Raw genomic sequence first — 15,893 nt, 5'->3', positions numbered from 1 at the left:
TTTAGCCTGAAGCAATATTTCCCACTCCCGAATATCTACAACACTTGGAGTCTTATTTGGCACTTAGTCAAATATTTTTGTTACTATCACTTATCATCTCATGTATACATGTCTTGATTTATATTTATTTCACATTCCTTTAAAAAAGGGACTATAACTTATACATCTAACCTATATAATGGCTAGTACATAGGACTTGTTGACTTAAAAGACCCTGGAGCTGAAAGAAACCTTATGACACAGCCTAGTTCAACACTGACATTTTACAGATAAAGGAAATAGAGAACCAGGGAGACATTAAGGGACTTGCTGGATGTCACATGATTAGTTAGTGGCCAATCAACCAACCAATCAATCAGTAAACATTTAATAAGTGTCTCTTATGTGCCAGGCACCATGCTAAATGATGGGGGGATGTAAAAAGAGACAAAAGATAGTCCCTGCCCCCTAGGAGCTTACAATCTAACGGAGTGTAATGAACGGTCAAACTGGGACAAGAACTCAAGTGTCTTGACTTCTGGTCTATCGATCTCTCCACTCCACTATCATGTTTCCCTTAGGCACTTGACATTTGTCAAGTTGATTTAAATATAGTATGTGATGGAAATACGTACTTCTGGAGCCTTTTGCCTTGTTTTCTTAGGAATCAATTTTCCTTTACCCAGGAACCACAACTAGAGATCACTACAAGTCAGTCCAATTCAAGTAGATAGGGGTTTGAATAAAGGAGGCAGCTTCTAGGAGAAGAGTTCAAGTTTATTTAAAAAAAAGTTTTTCTCCCCTGTAAGTCTCAAGGATTTAGTTGATAAAGAACAATGGCTAATGTGCAAGAGAAATACCAGGTACTGTCACTCTAAAGTGCTAGGACCAGAGCAGGGACTGAAGGAGCTGGCAAATTGCTCTTTCATTAAGGGAAAAGCTGAAGAGACTGGGGTGTCTAAAAATGGCCCCTGGGCACTTCTAGGATTCCAGTTTGAAGGTGTTTGGTATTTTTTTTAATCACCATAGTTAGTTTTTTTCTCCGCTAGGGAAACACCCAACAATTACTGCCAGCCCTGAAAAAAGGCTAAAAGCTTCCAGTTGAACAAAAATACCTATATGTGCTGTATACCTCTGCACCTCCAAGTACTATTTAGTCTCTTTAAAAAAGCTGGAATATTATTGGTTGAAAACTATATCTGCCAATAGATTTGTCATTGTCTTCATATTCAGAGATTACACTAATATTGAAGTATTTTTCAGTTCCATCATGAGCAGAATGGAGCCTTGAGTTATGAATGATGGAGATGTTTTTAGTGGCACTATCCTCATTCTCTCCCCTGGATCCCTGAAGAATAGAGGCCACCACAACCACCAAAGAGAGAAAGGCAATGAGGATGAGGATGAAGAGACAGTTGGCGATGCTGCTGCTAACCTTTCACAAGGATGGTCCTGGCCTTAGCCCATTCTGCTCTCCCATCTGACGTCAGCAGACCAATCGGTGGTAACCTTTCTTCCTCATTGTCAGCCATTTTGACTATCTTTCGTAATTGAGTGAACAGATCCCCCTCACTGAGGCGACGGAAATTAATGACCACATCCAAGACAAAGAACTGTGGGGGAAACAGGTCAAACATTTTAACTCATGGAAACTGAGCTTAAACTGAGACCCCAAGGCACCAGGCTCTCACTTAATTCTGAGGGAGGGTCCCAGGGGTGAAGGAATCTTTGGCTCAGCATTCCATAAACCCTGTAGGTGCGGCTTTTGGTAGTTCCCAGTAGAATATGATTCAAGTATAGCACTAAAACTGTTGGTGTCCTAGTTTCCAAATTGCTATCAAATCAGGTAAGGGTAGGTAGACTGAATTTGGCTTGTTTTCTAAACTCAGATCTTATAAAACTTTTATAGTTTTACTCTTATGGAACCATGAACACTGGAGGGTCTTTGATTTGACCTCGTTCTGGAGCACACACATTACTGTTAACTTCCTCTACACATTGGGGAATCTCAGTTCAGGGTGTGGTTTCAAATTTCTTTAACAACTTTTCTTATTTATTTTATATTCTCATTATCAGATAAGCACCAAGGTCTTTTTCCCCTGAACTGACAAATCAAAATGAAGTTGTGAAATATACTCCAAGAAATACTTTTTTTTTTTAAATAAAGCCATGGAGGACTAGGAGGGACTGAAAAAGCTATTCTGTAGAGTTACTCAGTTGGGCAACACACAAGACTTTTTTCCAAGTCCCTGAATTAGATATGGGAGATATATCTTTTTGAGCTATGGAAATTCCAAAATGTAGCTTCGGTTACCGCTGCTAATTTAATTAACAGTCCTCAGCAACAGGACATCACCCAGCACTCTCATTCTCAAATGTGTCCCTTGTCCTCTTGTTCTGTCCTTAGTGATGCTGCAGAAGAACAAACTGTTGAACACTTTCTACCTCCTGCCTCTCTAGAGACATGAAGACAGTTTTTAGATTGTGAGAAGCGACATAGTTTAGCGGCAAGAGAACCACAGGATTAAGGGTCAGGAGATCTGGATTCTAATCCTCACTAAGTGATCTTGGGTTGTGCCTATCTCATTAGGGTGTTGTGAAGATCAAACAAGAACGTGTATGTGAAAGTGCTTTGAAAAATACAGACCACTCTCTAAATTCAGAGTATTAATATTAGGTTCTCTCTTAGTCTAAGTAATTCTCAAACTGTTACAGCTTCTTTGAGTTGGCTAAAGACATTGTAGCAAAGGAAACCAACCTACCTGATTGTTACAAGCCACAATAATGTGTTCTGGTTCAGGCATGATACTGCTTGTCTGGGCCACAAGAGTATCTTTGGTATGTCCTGGAAGACGGTAGGAAGAGAAGAGCCCATAGTATTGCTTCATACAGAGGGGCTGGCCAGATAACTGTCCTCTGGCATAGTCAACAGGTATGGAATGGCTAGACAGGGAGAAAGGAAAGAAGAGGAGGAAGTCATGGAGGGAAAGAGAATGAATCTTGAGCAGTTAGCCTTGCACTAGATGAAACAAAGTACATTAAGAATCATAGCTTCTTTATAGTGTCAGGTAGCTCAATTCCCTTACCCCAATTTATGTGTCATTCTTGAGTTTATCAAATAGTAGACATGATCTTGCAGGGGGCTACAGTGGCCACCTACACAAATGGATAATTGCCAATGATTTGTCATGGAAATCTTCATGTCAAAAGGTGAATATTATATATTATGTACATACATACATACATACATACATACATAATATACATTTATGTGTGTGTATACACATGTATCTGAAAATAGGGCAGGTGGGCTAGAAAGGGTCTGCTGCAGATTTTGGAAGAGCTGGGCTCACACTTAGGATGTTATAATGGTCTAGGTAGAATCTCTGTCTTTGTACTCAAGGTTGGCCTCAGATTTCCTTTCTCTTCCCTTTCTTTTACCTTGGTAGGAGGTTGGAAGGAGTAAAATAGCAGATCCATAGGAGTTAACATTGTCCTGGCATCTGCTATCCCAGTGGTAACCAACTTGCTATGCCATTCAGCCATTTGTTGCCCCAGTGCCCCAGAAAATATTGTAGGATTCCCTACACATCTGCTTAATCATGAAGCCCCACTGAACCAAGTTTTCATATTCTTTTCCAACAGAGGACAAAATGTTGTCTGCAGATAGAACTTACATGCTCTTGTCTCTGCCACTGTGGTCCCCACTCTGTGGTTTCTCATTTCTCCTTGACAGTTAATTCTACAGGCACTATGACTGGCTATTGGGATTTCTCCTAGGAACTGTGCTTGTAGGATGAGAGGAGAGGTATGTAGGGTGAAAGGTGGCCCCAAATTGTGAAGAAGGGGGAGTTTATATTCTGAGAAATGTATCCTTTGTGACTTTTTATCTTCCCTTTTGGGGTCCCACTTGGTGCCAACACCAAAGTGCCTAGTGTCCTCATGCTGCCCCTTTCATGCTTATTGGCCCTTCCATCCCCACATTTGTACCTCCATTTACTCTAGACATGGTCTTTTTCTTTCCCACATTGATACTCACTGTACTAACTCCTATTACTTTACCAGTTTGCCAGATGACTGGTTCACTAATCTGTAAAGAAATGTGGACTAAGGTGTTAATGACCAAAGTATGAAATGTTTTCAGTCTTCCTTTTCTAGGGTGGATTTGCATTTTAAACTGTAGAAGGGAGCGATTACCCTACCAGGTTAAATTTCAGTTATAATGACAAGCCGTTACAACAACTGGGGAAAATATTTTTTTGGACTGGGGACTTTCACTCCTCAAGTCTCTGATTCTGTCTATGGCCTTTTCAGTTGAGCTGCCCTGTCCAGCAGAGCAAAAGGATGCAAGGCTGTGTGGTACAGTGGAGAAAGTGCTAGACCTGGGTTTGAATCACATCTCTAAGATTCACTCATTGTGCGACTGTGGGAATATCATTTAACCTCTCTGAGACTGAGAAATTCTATAAAATATTAGCTAAAACCCTGGCACTACCAACAACACATGTTGTTGTGTGTGTGTGGGGGATGTTCTTCATAAACTTACAAGTGCTATAGATAAATAAGCTATTATTATTACAAATTCTGCCATTTTGGGGGAACAAGGAGACAGCTCAATGGAGTCTGATTCCTCCCTGCTCTTTCACTGCCTGGTGACTCATCTCTGTAGGGAACCCTTAGCTATTACATAGCTGGGTTTAGCCTTTCATGTTTCCCCAGAATACTTACCTGTCCAGTAAGGTTTTATAGTCAAGCACTCCAGAGATAAGGTTGGCTGTAAACCTAAAAGAGAAGGACACCGAAAGCCATCAGAGCCTTCCATGCCAGGGAGTTCTACTATGGTCTCTCCTGTGGGAATGTCATTTGAGGTTGGTCTTTGCAATAAGCTAGTGGTTCTAAAAGGTAGAGATGAGGAAAGAGTGTATTCTAGTCATGGGGGGCAATCTGTAAAAAGGCACAGATAGGCAGATGGAATGCCATTTATGAGGTACCCCCAAAGTCCAGTCTGACCGCATATCTGGTGGAACCAAGATTTATATCCAGTCAGCTTGGAACCATGTGTTGGCCCTTTCCCTCTATGGGTGCGAGACCCCCTTTCTGCCTGTCTCCTTTCCTCATATCAGGTGGGCAATTTATATAAGTAGGTCTGGCCTTACTTAAAGTGAGAACTGTCTGTATAAGTTTCACTTCTATATGGAGGATGGATTGGAAAGGGGAGAGATGAGTTAGGGAAGCCAATTAGGAGGCCAGTCTAGGAAAGAGGTGATGAGGGCCTGAATGAGAGCAGTTGTTGTGTGAATGGAGAGGGGGGGGTGGATGTAAGAGGTACTATGGAGGTAGAATTGTTGAGACTTGGCAACCGATTAGATATGTAAGATAAGGGAGGAAGGAGGCATCAACAGGGATAAATTCAAGGTTGTACTCTGAAAGGCCATTTATTATTGATCACATCTGAAAGGCAGAGGCCATATCTATTTTGACCAAAAATGAAATTTCAGTTTCACAGTTATCTATCTGGCTAATACAATCAGATAGATGCAGCCCTGATGGATAATTTTGACCATAATATGACATCTTACAATTTGTGTTAATCAGCTTGGTTATCAATGCTGGTATAATTAACTGTTTGAGTACAAATTATAGAATTTATTTTGTGACAATGAAGGAAGGATATTATAGTGAGGACTAGGGAGGTAGGATTGGTAGGTAATGTGGTGAGTGTCTTTTCAAATAATAACCAATATAAAGTGTGAGACTGTGTTAAAATTGTATCTTGTTCTGATCTCCCTGGCCACCACCCCCTCCTAGACAGTACAGTAAGTGAATTACTAATTAATTTGTGAAATTATGAAATGGGGCAGGCACACCTAGTTTTTTAGGTGCTTGCCAGAAAAGACTGACAGCCACAGGGAAGTGAGGCTGCAATCACACTTTAATAAGGAGCAAAGGATGTAGGGGAAAACAGTATGGAAAATACAGAGACAAAGTGAAAAGAATATAGAGAGAAACAGTGCAGGGGCGGGAAGAGGGTGGTGGAGGATGGCAGGCAATATGGAACGGGAGGCGTGGGGGAGAGGCACAGAGAATCATTCACTCGATCTTAACTTCCTGCTATTGCTACTTTATACTGACTACTTAGAATCTTATTTAATGTGTTAAAATTATATCTTATTCTGGTCCCCCTGATGCTCCCCTCCACTTCTAGTCAGTATAGTAAGTTATAATATAAAGTACCAGTAGCAGGAAGTAAGATTGCAAAAGGGAACCCAGAAGACCCAAAGATCAAAGAAGCATAATTTACAAATTGTATCATATATTAACCCAAAATCACATCCTGGTAATGTGTGCTAAATCAGGGGAATCCATCTAGGATTTGCCATCAGGGACTTTTGGTCTTATGATATTTAAATCTCATATAAGCCTCAGACATCCACAGTAACCCCAGCAGAACACCAAGTGTCTGTTGGAAACAAGATTTATATCTGGACAGCTTGGATGCACACCTGGACTATGGCAACAGCTTCCTCGTTATCTTCGCTACCTCTGGTCTCCTCCAACCCATTCTGCACATCACCACCAGGTCAATCTTCCCAGATTTTTGTCATGTCATTCTCTTTCTCAAAAACCTTGCAATGATACCTTAATACCCTCAACACAAACTCCTTAGACTGGTATTCAAGGGCCTTTGCAATCAAAATGCTTGCATCACACTGCTTGCATCTAAGATGGTGGGATCCATAATCTTTGCTTCCTCAGTCAAGCCACAACATTCCTAGGGGGTGAAGTCTTGAAGAACCCTTTGGTCCTGCCTTCCTGGGGCTTCAGAACCTTAGTGCACAAATTTCTTAAATGTTGTTTCCCCAGTCAAATAATGTAAGTATAACTGGAAGAGACAACTCCTAGGAGCATAATCACTAAACACCAAAGTTCAACTTTTATCTCAAGTTTGGGGACAATTATTACTGCAAGTCTTCTCTTTCTCTTACTTCCTTTAGTTTTTCAAAGGGAGCGTGCCACAATAATCCACCTCCTGTTGTACTGGCTTTCCTATCCCAGGCAGCCAGTTTTACCACACACTCAGATGGCATTATCTTGAAACTACCCTTTCCTAATCACCTGGACTCCTTGCTAGTCCTGTTCTGTCCCTAGTTGCCACTTTACTCTTTGGAATTCTCATTCTGTTGCTCACAACCTTACCTATACTATTGAGCTTTTTAGCTTTCATCTCTTCAATTTACTGCTTTAATGTAAGAGGGGCTCTGCCTCAAAGCCACTATCTTCCTGGCAACCATAGTTCTTCACAGCCCATTTCATAGAATGAATTTTGTTTTATTTCTTTAAGGCAAACATTTATCGAATTAAATCATAATATTTATGCATAATACAACAATCCACACTTTTTTAAAACTAAAAGAGCATATCATGCCATTCCCCAATAGGTACAAGGTCAAAAGTAATAAACAAATACTTTTCAAAGGAGGAAATTCAAACTATTAACAACCACATGAAAAATGCCCCAAGTTACTGGTAATTAGAGATATGCAAATGAAAACAATGTTCCACATCATAACCATCTGATTGGCTAAGGTGACAAAAAAGGAAAATGACAACTGTTTTTGAGGGACTTTAGAAAAATAAGTATACTAATGCACCATTGCTGGAGCTGTGAATTGGTCCAGGTATTCCGGAAAACAATTTGGTACCACGATCCAAGAATCACTGAACTTTGCAATTTGACTCAGCAGTACTGTTCCTAGGCATGCCCCCAAGGGGAAAAGATCTTGTATTTACAAAAATATTCATAACAGTTCTTTTTGTAGTGATAAAGAGCTAGAACCCAAGGTATGCCCATCAGTTGGGAAATGGTCAAATGTGGTATATAAATATAATGGAATATTATTTTATCATAAGAAATGATGAAGAGGATACTTGCAGAGAAATCTGGGAAGATATATGAACTGATATAGAGTGAAATGAGCAGAAGCAGGGGAAGAATTTATACAATAACAACATTGTAAAGAAAAGCAACTTTGAAAGCCTTAAGAACTCTGATCACAACCATTCCAGAAAGCAATTTGGAACTATACCCAAAGGGCTATAAAACTGTGCATACCCTTTGATCTAGCAATATCATACTAGGTCTGTATCCCAGAGAGATTTCGAAAAAGGTGGGGAAGGATGTATTTGGCAAAAATATTTATAGGAGCTCTTTTTTGTAGCAGCAAAGAATTAGAAATTGAGGGATGCCCATCAATTGGGAAGTGGCTGAACTGAAGTTGAAGTATGTGACTATATTGGAATGCTACTGCATCATAAGAAATGACAAGCAGGATGATTTTAGAAAAACCTGGAAAGACTTACATGATCTGATGCAGAGAGTGAAGTGAGCAGAACAGGAGAACACTTTACACAGTAACAGCAATATTATATATTGATCAACTGTGAATGACAGCTATTCTCAGAAATATAATGCTCCAAGACACTTCCAAAGGACTCATGATCAAAAATGTTATCCACATCCAAAGAAAGAACTGATGGAGTATGAATGCAGATTGAAACATATTATTTTTTGCTTTCCATATTTTTTCATTTTTTTTTCTTTTGGCCCGTGTCTTCCTCCACATGACTGTTATGGAAATGTGTTTTGCATGATTGCACATGTATAACCTATATCAAATTGTTTACTGTGTCAGGGAGGGGAGAGATGAGGGAGAAAGGGAGAAAACTTGGAACTCAAAATTTTTTAAAATGAATGTTAAAATTGTATTTACATGTAATTGGGGAAAAATAAAATATTATTTTTTTAAAAAAGAATTTCATACCACTTAGTAAAACCACACCATAAATATCTGACTGAAAAAGGAAAAAAAGAACTCTGATCAATGCAATTGCCAATCATGGTTCCAGAGAACTGATGAAGCAAAGTTATGCACTTCCTGACAGAGGTGACACACTCGACGTACAGAATGAGACATACATTTTTTTGGACATGATTAATTTGAGAATTTGTTTTACCTGACTATGCACATTTATTACCAAGGTTTTCTTTTTCTTTTTTCAAGTAGAGGTTGATGGGAGAGAGAGAAAAACTAGGGACAGGGTCCTCCCCCCTCCAAAACAAATGAGAACAGAAGAACAAAACAAATCACAATCATAACAGCTTTGAAAGTTATATGTTGAATTTATTACATACTTTAAAATAAAAGCAAATTTTATATGTTAAAGATTTAGACTTCCATGTATCATTTTTCTCTTTCTGTTCCACGATGTATATGGATATGCTTATTTTATTTTATATTTGTTAAGTTCAGAACAATAAACTAGAAAGAAAAAACATTATGCAATTAAATTAAAACACAATGCCTTTTTTGGCAGGGGAGATGTTATGATGTAGCTGGCATGTACCATATACACGTCTATGCTGACATCTCTTTCTACTCATGACTCCTCCTTTTACTCCCCACAATTCACAGGGTTGCTATCACATCCACACCTCTCTCTTGTGACCCATGTAATGTCATACTCCCAACTTTTTTCAATCAATCAAGAGATAGTCTTTACTAATCACTACTGTTAGGTCCTTTACCTGTGTTCTTGATTACATTCCTTCCTTCTCACTTCATGATCTTACTTCAACAACCATCCCTTCTTTCTCATGTATCTTCAATGACTTCCTCACCACTGGCCTCTTCCCATCTATTTATAGACATGCTCAACTCTTCCCCAATCCTAGCCCATCCAACTACTATATAAGTTCTTTCCTCCTCCCTCTTTATGGATAAACTTCTTGAAAACTTATCTATGCTGGCGTAGGAGGTGAGTTTATCAGTCTCCACCATGTAGGCTAGTTGAGGTCTTTTTCTTAAAAGGTTGCTCAAGTCCAGAAGGGTCAGGGCATCGGGAGCTCCCACTCCTCCTGAGATTTTTAATTAGCAAACCACCAGCATACCAACACTGGCACAGGGAAGCTGTCCTCAGATGAATCAACTTGGTATTCTATCGCCCTGCTATAGGCAAGCAAACCTCCTTTGGTTAACTGTTGGTTGGACCATGAGTCTCATTTTGTTCCAGTTTTGAACCTGAACTGCTCAACTTTTATATCTAATACTGCCACCTCCTCATCAACCTCTTCCAGTTGAACTTCTACCCCACCTGTACTCTGCCCAAACTGTTCTCTCCTATGTCTTTAAAGAACTACTAGTATTTTTTTTCAGTCTCCATCTTTCTGGACTTCTTTGCAGCATTTGGTACTGCTAACCACTTCTTTCTTCTGCATACTCTTTTCCGCTCTGATTCTGAAATACTGTCTCCTAGCCCTTACCATACCTTCATAATGCTGCTTCTCTTCCTCCTTCACTGGCTCTGCATCCTCTTCATTTAGATGTTCCCTCAAGAGACTCTTCTTAGCCTTCTGTTTTAACTCTACATCTCTCTCTGGACAATTTCACTCATGACTGTGGCTTCAATGGCCACCTCTATACAAATGACTTCCAAATCTATATCTCTAGACCTGATCCGTCTTCTAAGCTCCATCCATACCTCTCTACCTTCCTTCAGGTATCTCTACCTGAAGTTCTCACCAACGTCTCAAGCCTAACAGGTCTAAAAATTGAGCTCATTATCTTTCTCCCTAAACCTCTTCCTCCTTCTGACTTCTCCGTGCCTGTCTATGAAACTACCATTCACCATTCTCTCATATTCTTAATCTTAGGATTTTCTTGGACTCTGCCTCCTCCACCTACAATATACATTTGAGGGTCATCTCCAGTTGTCTTGATCTGTATCTCACCACTGGACAGAGATGGCTCCAGAAGAGAAAGTGAGACTGGTGACTTTGCACAGCCCTCCCTCACTTGCATGTCATGACACCACCTCCCTGATATAATGGTCCTCTTCAAGAATGAAGGACGAACAACAACAACACCCAATCAATCATCAAGTCCTGTTGATTCTGGTTCCATATCTCTTAAAACTGTCCTGTCCTGTCTGCTCCCATGCTACCACCTTAGTATAAGCTTTCAGTACCACCTGCTTGAACTTTTGCCATAAACCTTCTAGTTGGTCTTTTTTTCTGCCTCCACTCTCTCCTCTTGCCAATTTATCCCTCATACCACTGCCAGAATATTCTTTCTTCCACATAGGTTTGGTAATAACACATCTCTGCTCCAAAATACTCAGTGGCTCCCTTAGCATGTGTTGGATAAAGGTGGGAAAGGACAAAGAAAGGGAAGGCTAGAGATGATGAAGAGAAACAATAATTACTCTAAGTCCTGTCTCATTTTACATCTGGAAAACAGGTAATAAAGTTTAAATAATTAACCTGATGTGAAACTAGGGGTAAGATCCAATGAACTGTGCTGAGTCTCTGTGGTCTTTCCATTGTGATACGTGTATACCCAGCAGGGTAAATCAAACAGCAAATCTCTCAATGTTTCTGCTGGGGAATTTCTTCCAGGCTGCAGTTCAGGGACAGAGAAGTTCTATCTTTAAATAATTTATAATTTATAAAAGCAGTCTGAGATGAAAAGGAACACTGTGCCTGGGATATATCAATTGCAAACCTTAAAAAATACTGTAGAAGAATAGATTAAGCTCAGACTTCCCAAGCAACTTTACTCTCTTATGAGGTAGCAAAAGGCTTTCTGTCTGGAAGAAATATTACTAAGGAGGTGGCATTATTCCTTGGAATTCCCATCTTGATGCAAATAAAACTAGCAACTATGAGGAGTTTAATAGGTTTTCTTCCTTGGCTTTTCCAATTATATGTTCATTATCCATGCCAGAGCTACTTGACCTGGGGTCCATAGACTCCCAAGGGCTCTTGTGGATAGATTATGAACTTGGACAGGAAAAAAATTACATCTTTATTTTTGGATCTTTAAAAGTTTATTTTTTTCAATTAACAAAAATCTATTTTCTCTCCCTCCCAATTCCTTCTTCATTAAAAAAGAAAAACAAAATCCTTATAACAAATATGCGCCTTTATTTTCATTAGCCTCTAACTGAAACTAAGCATTTCCTTCAATTATGAATTGTCAAAAAGAAAAATTATTCTGTGGGGTCCATAGGCTACATCAGACTGCTAAAAGGGTCTAGAACACACAAATACACAAAAGATTAAGCACCACTGATATGTGTATGTATGCATATGTGTGTTTATGTGTCTGTGTATACGTGTGGGCATATCAATATAAATATAGATATAAAATGTTAAAGACATTTCAGACCATTAACCTTGGCATTCTCTCAGCATGGAGATGTTGTCCAAACAAAGATGTTGGACTCTTGTCATAGTGTAGAATGTTGGACTAGGTATCCTTTAAAGTCCTTTTTACCTGTAAAATTCAATGTTTATTTAGTTCCTAGGGATATATTAAAATAGGCAGTATGGTTGGAAACTAAAAGGAAATGGAGAAGTCAGGGGTGGGGTATGACAAGCCTGTTAATGTCTGCCCAACCCCTCATTACCACTAGGTACTAGGCAAATGTCAGGCTAGTCACACTCCCTCTCTCAGTGTTCAAGGGAGGCTGCTGGATAGATCCTGGAAGGCCCTTCAGTGTGAATGCAAAACAGTCTTTCGGACAGGACCAGGGGCATAATTATGGGAAATAGGAGAAGGCTAACAGAACCTTAGCTTGCTGTGCATGCAAAACATTTAAATTTTACATTTTTTTTAAAAAGGCTTTTGTTTTGAATCCTTTCAAAAAAGTGATGACGACCTGGTTTTGCATTACCCAGCCTCTTAGAATCTGGGAAGGCAACAACAGAGGGAAAACAAACAAAAAAAATCTGCTAATTGACCCACATTTTTTAAAGGGGGAAGATGAAAAATAGAATGCTGGAGAATGTATGTCAAAATGTTTTTTGTTGTCTTTATTTTCCTTAGAGGATAAATTGCGGCTTGATTGTATATTGAAAAAAATATATCTTATTCAATGCAATTCTGCGACTCGTTCAAAAATCATTCTGCCAAACATTTTCTATTATTTGCTAGATTTTTCTTGGTTCTTCTGTTGCCAACATCCAAGTTACTCCTGTCTCCCTCTGCTCCTTATCTCCCTTGGCTCATAAAACACACATCTGTGTGCTGCCCAGATCTGACACCATGACATAGAGGTTTTAGTTCTCCTTTGAACTACTGCCTTGGGGCTCCATGTGCTGATTGGTGAAGGCCTCACCTGTCCCACTATCTCAGGCAGGTTCCAGTCATGTTGACTTCACTCTCTAACATTGGCCATCTTGTAAATAAACCAGGCAGTCACCTTGCCATTATTTGCATATGAACCATGTTCTGGAACCATGTTCGAATCAGCTCTGCCATTATTCCTGGAAGGGAATTGCCAATCTGCTCTGCTGTGGCTTTACTCGCTGTATGTGTAACTTTCATGCCCAAAGTGCACCTCTGGTTACCACACCCCACTATGTATATGGTCTTCCCCTATTAGAATGTAAGGCCATTGAGGGCAGGGACTGTCTTTACTTTTTTGTTTGTATTCCCACAAAGCTTTATGCTTAACACTATGCTTGGCATATGGTGCTTAGTAAATGTTTTTTCATTTATTCATTCAATCACCTGTGATTCATCTCTTGTAGCAAATATAGTCAGTGTCTTCCCCCACCATAACACAGAGTCCCAGAAAAATTAAACACAAATAAAGTGGGGTGGAGAGGAAGTGTATCTTCTATTTTTTTGAGGGGGGAAGGCAGGGAAATTGGGGTTAAGTGACTGCCCAAGATCACACAACTAGTAAGTGTGTCAAGTGAGGTTGGATTTGAACTCAGGTCCACCTGACTCCAGGGCCAATGCTCTACTCACTGCGCCACCTAGCTGCCCCAAGTATCTCATATTTTTAAGGCCCACGTCCATATTAGTTTTGCCCATGATCCACTATAAAGCCCTGCACATGATGTTGTTGCTTAGTCATTTTAGTTGTATCCAGCTTTCATTTTTTTTTTTTGCAAAATATCAGAGTGGTTTGCCATTTTCTTCTCCAACTCATTTTATGGATGAGGAAACTGAGGCAAACAGGGTTAGATGACTTGCCCAGGGTCATACAGCTAGTGTCTGAGGCTGGATTTGATCTCATAAAGATGAGTCTTCCTGACTCCAAGTCCAGTGTTCTATCTACTATGCCATCTAACTGCCTGCCTGTGATAGTTCAATAAACTTTTATCATCTATCTGAGCCTCATCTTTCTTCTCAGTAAAACAATAATAATATGATACTTATACTGTTTATATAGCTGGGTCAGTGCAATGCTCAGGTGAGATCATATACATACAGTGCTTTGCAAACCTTAAATCCATATAGAGGCTGTCCCAAAACTCATGGTGCAGTGACTGTTAGGCTTAAAGCTGCACTCTGACTTTTGGAACATTGTATAAATTTTAGCTATTGTTGTTATTAAGTACTTACTTTTAACAGACTGGAGATACAAAGACAAAATTTAAACAGTCCCTGCTCTCAAGGAGCCTACATTCTATTGTCAGAGGAGGGAGGATGAATGCAGCATGTGCATAAACATTATACATTAATAAATATGCAATAAATCTTTAGGGATTGCTTACTTGCTTGCTGATATGCATCATTCTTTTAGGCTGTTTTCTTTGTTAGCTTTACTGATGTTTCTCTTTTCAAAGCAAAATGCCTGCCTTGTCCCAAAGTCTTTTTGTGTATTTTACTCAGGCCTTTCCTTCCTAGACTTCCCCTACTCCCACCCCTCTGAGACCCAGGCTAAGTTGCCCCTTTGTGAAGCTCTCTCTGGCCATTCCATGCTTTGGTGATCTTTCTCTTCCTCTGAGTTCCCAAAATATTTCCAGTCTCTATCACTCATTTGGCCCTTAGCCAAGACTAGCTGATCATCTTAATTAACTGTCCATACCTCTGTGCCTGGCCTCTTTAACTAGAATGTAGGCTTTTTGAGGCAGGTACCTTGTCTTAGATGTATAGAGCAATCCAAAGCACGGGAGGCTTGTAACTGGCAAAATATGCATGTAGCAGGAATTTGGAACACAAAGCTTTAAGGTGGCTTTATCTACCTCCACCTGGCCTTTTGGTTCCTTCCCTTCCCTTCTCTCTTTCTTCATGGGAGACCTGAAAGATTTTGGTGGGTTGAGAAAAATTTTAGGGCTTCAGATTGTAAAAAATGATTTTAAATCTTAGTGATCAGTATCTTGGAGACTCAAAGTTTCCCCCCAAGTCCCTCACTGTTACAAATTCAGTTTTCCTTTAGAAGACATTACTGATAATGAGATTTCATTGAATCTTCTTATCCTGGTCAAACCCAACCCAAGACTGAATTGAATTTATCCTGCTCAGGCTTGGGTGGAGACAGATTCTTCTGCCTAGATAGTCCAAGACTCAGAGTGTTCTAGTTGGAGGGAGGTTTGATAGAACAGGTATTTCCTCTGTCAGGAGGTAGAATGATGGTAGGGTGATATCGGCCCCTATCGAAAAGGTATATAAACTGGGCACCCCAGTTCCCAAATGGAGCCAGTTCTGGACTGTAACTCCCATGCAATGCATGTCGTCAGTTTGTGAGAGAAATAAAAACATGGACATGGCCTAAATTGTTTGTCTCTTTCTTAGAACAAACTCTATGAGAGGTCGACAAGATTTAGATAGCCTTTGGCACTTTATTGAAAGGCATCTCCTAAATATGGTTTTTGAAGGGGTGCTGACTGGCAGAAAGGAATGGACAGAAACCAAAGGAGACTTTTGATGCTATCAGATAGAACTGGCACAGAGAAATTGCTTCTATCCTTATCGAGAAAAAACAACTGATGCTTTACCCTGGCATAATGAGGGAGGTGTGAGAGCCTGCCTCTCATAATTGAAGAGACTGAACCTTAAGCCTCTGGGCTCTAAGCTACAAAGGAAGATGGCAGATAGAATGGGAAAAAAGCTAGCATG

The 15,893-nt window shown here is 39.8% G+C and overlaps 1 protein-coding gene across 1 annotated transcript in view; it reads right to left on the bottom strand.

Moving 5' to 3' along the window:
• The window catches only part of CHAT (choline O-acetyltransferase), a 97,115-nt gene that overhangs the window by 64,725 nt on the left and 16,497 nt on the right, over positions 1 to 15,893 (bottom strand). The window contains exons 4-6 of the mRNA XM_036736328.1: positions 4,708 to 4,761; positions 2,742 to 2,922; positions 1,415 to 1,592 (exon numbers count right to left, since the gene is read on the bottom strand). Coding sequence (XP_036592223.1) covers positions 1,415 to 1,592; positions 2,742 to 2,922; positions 4,708 to 4,761 — 413 coding nt within the window. The remainder of the gene's footprint in view (positions 1 to 1,414; positions 1,593 to 2,741; positions 2,923 to 4,707; positions 4,762 to 15,893) is intronic.

This window comes from Trichosurus vulpecula, chromosome 8, assembly GCF_011100635.1.
Source record: "Trichosurus vulpecula isolate mTriVul1 chromosome 8, mTriVul1.pri, whole genome shotgun sequence".
Classification (NCBI taxonomy): Eukaryota; Metazoa; Chordata; class Mammalia; order Diprotodontia; family Phalangeridae; genus Trichosurus; species Trichosurus vulpecula.
The sequence above is the reverse complement of the archived record's forward strand: the minus strand, read 5'-3'. Positions and strand labels throughout refer to the sequence as shown.